This window comes from Austrofundulus limnaeus, unplaced genomic scaffold (genome assembly GCF_001266775.1).
Source record: "Austrofundulus limnaeus strain Quisiro unplaced genomic scaffold, Austrofundulus_limnaeus-1.0 Scaffold942, whole genome shotgun sequence".
In the NCBI taxonomy this organism is placed as follows: Eukaryota; Metazoa; Chordata; class Actinopteri; order Cyprinodontiformes; family Rivulidae; genus Austrofundulus; species Austrofundulus limnaeus.
This window is the reverse complement of record NW_013953344.1, coordinates 40278-46639: the sequence shown is the minus strand read 5'-3', so window position 1 is coordinate 46639 and position 6362 is coordinate 40278. Positions and strand designations below refer to the sequence as shown.

Here is a 6362-nt window from a genome sequence, read left to right as displayed (position 1 = left end):
TATATATATATTACATACTTTTACCTACATTAGTAAATACTTGGTGTAAGTATTCTATAAAGTGGAATGCATTTGTTTGTTAGGCAATTAAACAGCACTGTTTGAACTAATATTTAATGTTAAATCTGTGTTAGATTTTATATGTGAGAGGGACACTTCCTCTTCACAAATAATTATGGTTATGTCTATATGTGCTATTTGTCCTTCTCTTTAAAAAAAATTAAAATATACATTTTAAAAACATTTACAAAGAACAGGCCTTCTCAGTTATAAAGCCACCTCTGGCAGTTTGATTTGCTGGATGATGTGAACAAAACTGAAAATAAAGACTAAAACAAGCACAGTTACAAACTACATCTACTGTAGCATTATCCCAAAAATATAACATATTAGTTTTAATAAAAAGGCTGCATTCCATTCTGAAACACTTAAATGTAAACTTCAACCTTTAACTTTTACCTTCAGATCAGATTTGAAAATTTAGATTAAGGATCTACTACTTAGATATAACATCTAAATGTAAAAACTTTGTAATAAAATGTAAGAAGAGTGAGCTAAATAAAGCAAACGTGTCAGTGGCCTTTTGTTAACCTTTATTTTACAGTTATAGTCCATCAGGGAAGAAAACACAAATTCTGTTTTTGTGTTTCTGCTGCAGAAGTGAATAACAGGTAAATCTGTGTTCATGTGAGGACTGTGGACTCACAGGTGTGGGACAGATTACTGAGGACGTCTTTATGACAACATGATGGTTCAGAAACAAGCAGCAGAACGAGGCTCGGCTCAGACGTGAACAGCCTGACTCGTGCACCTTTCACCCGGATGATGTGGACAGAGGTTTTGGAGGAGCCACAGCGTGGGCAGCTGGGGATGTCTCAGCTGTGGTTCCACCCGGGGGAGTCAACAGTGCAACCCTGTGTTTCCAGCCTGCTCGGGGTTGTCACCTTTCACTGTCTCTTTTTTCTTTTGGGACTGCCTCCCCACATCCCCCACAGAGCTGATTCAGGTTCCTCTGCTACAAATGTTTCCATTACTCCTCTCACAGATCTGTATTTCTGGGAAATGATAAAAACTCTGTGTTGACCTTTAAGAAAGATGTTAAACATGAGTGACAGCTGACAGTGGACTCCTCTGACTTCTTTAAATGTTAACTCTGATGAATCTGGTTTGTAGTTTGTCTTAAAGACATTAAAAACCTGGATGACTCTTAACTTCTGTTTCTACACTTGGACAGGTTGTGGTTTTTAGACCTGAACATCTTTCATGTCTTTTAGATGACTTTAATCTGGCCTCCAGTTCTAATGAGTTCTGCTACATTTTCTGATTTGCTCCTTTTAAATTAGACAGACAGTGTGATGCTTTTAAATGCTTCTTTTTCACATTCAGTTGGGGTCTCTTTAAAGTGGAACTGCAGTGCTTTGGTCTGAATTCCTCCTTATTATAACTCCACAAGCTCCGCCCCCTTTTGGAGGCGTGTCTCAGATCAACTTGTTTATTTATCAGCTAAAAAAGTGTATTTTGTGTGACATGTCCACTTTAATATCTTTTAGCTAAAAGTAGCAAAGCTTCATCACAGCCTGCTGGCTTCTGTAGATAAACTTTATTTGGAAGATCTTCCATACTTTTACTGTAAAGTATTTTATAATATTCTGTTGAATCATGGAAATGACCGTAACTGATTTTGGATCAGTTTTGGACTTAGTGAATTTATGATTTGTACTCTTGCTTTTGTACAGAGCCCCAGGATGACTTGTTTTGTTTGACTCTTTATAAAAAACTGAATAAAATACAAGAACTTTGACCAGAACAAGATGGACCGGATCAGTTCTGGGTCAGACTGGAAAAGATGTAAAACCAGTTTCAGGTGGTGTTTTGTCCTCTGACAGAAACCTGACAGAACTGATGAGCTAACGGCTAGTCTGAATACAGCAGATCATGTTCATGCAGTTTTTTTAATAAACCTCAACACTGCTGTATATTTTTCATAACTTTGGTATTTATATAAACCTCTGGGTTTATACTGCTGGCAGCAGCAGCTAGCTGTAGCACTTCTGCAGGATAACAGTGATGAACTCAGAGCGTACTGACAAACTAATAAAGTTTAGATATAAGGCCATAAAAGATCAATCAAATAACTTTAAACTGATAAAATAAAAATAAAATGACAACTAATGAACTAATAAATGTTAAGTTTTGGTTCAACAGAATATTTTGATCTTGATAAAAAAACAGGTACTTTGGTCCATTTTTACTTTTCACACATGAAACAGGCTGTGAACACACCGTCCTTTATCTCCAGGCATTTCAATAATTCTTGTAAATTAAAATTCAAAAGCAAAAATTAATTTTCATTAGTTGACTTCAGTGTTTTCCCCTCTTTAAAAGGGATAAACTATTGTTTTCAACTTTAACAGCGACGCTTCACTTTTCTAATTAAATAATCATTAACACAATACAGAGAATATCCAGAACCAAGCGTGTTAAACTTAAGGCCTGTGGGCCAAACCTGGCCTTCATAAACGTTTTATCAGGTCCTAAAGATATTAAGTGTAAAATAATAATATAGTTTCATTTTTCTTGACTCTGGACAACTCTCAACCCCCCAAAAATAAGTCGGGCTTTTCTTTTACCTGATTTGCTGGATTGTAATAAAATATATCTTAGAAATACTAAATGAAAACGTTGATAGAGTAAGGAATAAGAAATTTATTTTCTTTGTGTTTCTTTAAGAACATTTTGTTCTAAAACATTTAATATTGACAGAAATTGACCCTTTGCTTGGATGAAGTTGAGGATTTTGGACCCCTACGTGACAACAGGAGGTGGTAAAAACAGAGCTGTTCATAAAAGAACGAAGGATAAAACTGGATGGGAACAATGTAAAGAGGAAATATTATAGGAGAAAATAAATCAGTGAAAGATAAATAAAATAATGCAAGATAAAAAATTAACAGTAAATAAAATGAAAATAACTATAAAATGTGATAGTAAAATAAAAATGTAATAAATATAGAATAGGGAAATTATAGACAAAATAAATGAAATCAAAAAGTAAATAAAAAATATATGACTGAAATGAAAAGTAAAATGAAGTTATTGTGATAATGTTAAATATGGTTGAAAATGATATAAAATTAATTTATGTTGCACTGTATAGTCAAATAAATTAATTACGCTCTTATTTGTTGATGTTTTAATGCAATAATTGCCATATTACTTACTAATTTATCAATCCATTTATTTCTTTTATCAAGCTGTTTCTGTATTTCCAGTTACGGCAGGTGTAGTCCTCCTCAGATTTTAAGGCTCACAAATCAAAATGAAGACAAACTTATGAAACTTGTTTTTGTTTTCCAGATGTTGAACACTGTAATTAGTCAGAAGAACTAACCTGCAGCAGAACACAAGTCACTTACAGGAACTAACGTCTTTTTGTTAAACACGGGTTGCTGGCACCACGCCTGCAGGTTGAACCGCAGCCACAGCTCTGACTCTGACAGGATCTGGGAGGTGGGCGGTGGGAGACACCACTGGTTTCTCTCTGCAGCGTGAAGGCACTCACCGCCCGGCATCGTTCCTCAGAGACATTTTAAAAACAAGAGCAGAGCCATGAGAAAGGCTGCAGGTCCGTCACTGAGCGACTGTAACATGTTAGCTTCGTTAGAAAAAGATAAAATAAAAGCACTGATGAAACAGATAACAGAAGTTCCACACCCAGGACAAACTTTAATGTTTACATGCAAATAAAAACAGGGTTTTAGATGATCTACATTGTTCCTCCAGCAGAGGATGACTCTCTGCTACTACCACCTCAATCAGCAGCTGTGACTCTGAGCTGTAAACATGTAAACATGTAGGGCTGGCCTCAATGTGGCGGCCATCTTGAATAGGATTCACTGAAAGTTAATCAGATCTGATATTTAGCTAACAAACAAGGATACTGCAACAACAAAACAAAAGCTCAGTGAGTTTAGATCAATGTGTGTAAAAATATCTGGAGTACAGCTGAGGTGATGGCGGCCATCTTGAACTGGGTTGACATCCAGTGACTGAGTGTTTCAGTGAAATATGAGATATTTTGCTAACAGACAGGACTGTTGGGTGATAATAAGTCCTCCTCCTCATCGGTATCGGCTGCGCTCCTTGTCCTTGGAGTGTGCGGGGGAGCGGCTGCGCTCCCTGCAGCCCCGCTCGTGTTTGGACCGGGACTTGCTGTGTTTGGGCTCGCGGTCTCTGGAGCGTGAGCGCTGGCGGCCCGACTTCCTGTCTCGCCTGCTCTCCTCGCCATCCTGGAAATGTGACGAGAAAAAACAGGGTGACGACTACCAGGAAGAGAGAGTGAATCAAAGAAGAAATGTTCTCCTGATGACTGACTGATCATCAGAACCATGGCACACTGCCAGAAGATGTGATGATGTCATCGTTCTGTTTGTGTATGTGTTGGTAAAACATTCAGTAACTCTGTGTATCTACCTCAGATGAAGTTTTATTCAATTCTATGATAGTTTATAAACATTTGATTTGATATCCTAAAGGTCACCTATGACCTTTGATGGTCAAAGGTTGTATATAATGTTAGTGACCGGTGTGGGAGAAACTCTAACATTGCTACGACACCTGGTGCTCCCGTGTGGTCTCCCATCCAAGTACTAACCAGGTCGACCCTGCTTAGCTTCACAGATCAGATCAGCTCTGCTGTGTTCAGGCTGCTAACTACAAACAGTTCCTCTGCACATGATCCACTTTTCTTTCTTACATTTTTCATCATGTAACTCTACACACTTTTTGTCCTTTTTCAACAATTCATATAAGGAAATGTTCAGTTCCTACAGAGCATTTCAACAATTAAAACCTTTGTACATATTTAGCTTTTTCTGCAGCTTCTTTTTCTAATTATAAGAAGTTCTCTTCAACATCCTTAAAATATTTATAAATGTTCATGTCTGTGTAAATTGTAACATTGTTTTCTTTAAACGTTATGTCATAAATGGATCACTGTAAATGAGTAAAAGTTCTCACAACTGTAGATATTTGAATTGTGGAGATATAATTCATTTTGTGTAACAAGATATGTGTGTTTCAGGATTTTTTGGGCGTGTCTTGAAGTGCAGCCCTGTGACGTCACACAGCAGCCTTCAGTATAACCCCGCCCCCTGTTGTTGTTATTATTATTATTATTATTATCATTATCATCATCATCAATATTCTTCAGAGGAGTAGGGTTTCAGAACTCCAATAAGGCTGCCAGTCTTTGCAAACATTGTTTCCTCGGTTACAGCACGGTTCAGCAGGTGGGCGTGGTCTAAGCTCCTCCAGAGGACACGCCCCCAGCATTCACCACAGCTAACTGATGCTTTTTCTTTACTTTTGACACATAATTTTACAAGGTGAACAGTATTTTTAATCATTCAAATTTGGCTGGATGATTATTAACACATAACACAAACTCTGGACACGTTTATTTTTAATTTACACGGTCTTTAATGATAAACCCTTAGATCTTTTTACATTTTGTTCTGGTACTGCTTTTTTGACTTCTTTCTGCTAATTTCAGCTTCCTTTAGCTTATTTTTATTTTAGCTTTTTTCTGCCTTTTCAGCTATTCTTCATCCAATTTAAACTCTTTGCTTCTTTAAGCTATTTTATTCTTTTTGTGCTTCTTTCAGTTGCTTTCTGATAATTCAGCTGTCTTCTGCAGTTTTACCTACTTTTAGAAAGTTTTACCTATTTTAGCTTCTTACCAATTAAATCAGCCAATGTGCTTGTGCTGCTTCTGTGTGTTAATTTCTGCTTTTTCAGCATCATTTTAGCACTTTTAAGTTAATTTTAGCTGTTTTAGCTTTTATAGAACACATTTTTTGTTTCTCTTTCTTGTTTTTCTTCTAATTAATATTTTTTCTCTCCTTTCATTGTCTGTCTGCTGACTTGTTTCTGCTGGTTTTAGCTTCTTTTCACCAATTTTAGATACTTCTACCTGACTTAAGCAACTTTCAGCATAAAATCCTTCAACAATAAGCAATCAAACTGCACTCTCACAGGAAATTACAAATCCGATTTTTGTTTTACAAGAAACAGCCGTAAGAATTATCGCAAGAAAAGATTACAACCATCCATCTAACACATTATTTTGTAAACTGAAAATTTAGAAATTCTATGATTTGATTGATTATAATATTTTACTGTTTATGTACAAGGCTCATAAAAACATTTTACCTTCCAACATTCAGGTAAACTTTAAGAGAGACAGTTGTTATTATCTAAAGGGGATGGAAATATTTGTGAAAACATATTTTTGTACTTGCTTGAAAGAAAGATGTACTTTAATCCAGGGTATAGTTTAACCCAGGGTATAGTTTAACCCA

The 6362-nt window shown here is 36.2% G+C and overlaps 1 protein-coding gene across 1 annotated transcript in view; it reads right to left on the bottom strand.

Moving 5' to 3' along the window:
- Nucleotides 1–3697: 3697 nt before the first annotated feature.
- ppil4 (peptidylprolyl isomerase (cyclophilin)-like 4) overlaps nucleotides 3698–6362 on the bottom strand; it is a gene marked incomplete in the record, with an annotated part of 16417 nt that continues 13752 nt past the window's right edge. The window contains 1 exon segment of the mRNA XM_014029693.1: nucleotides 3698–4289. Within this exon segment, the coding sequence (XP_013885147.1) occupies nucleotides 4122–4289 (168 nt within the window).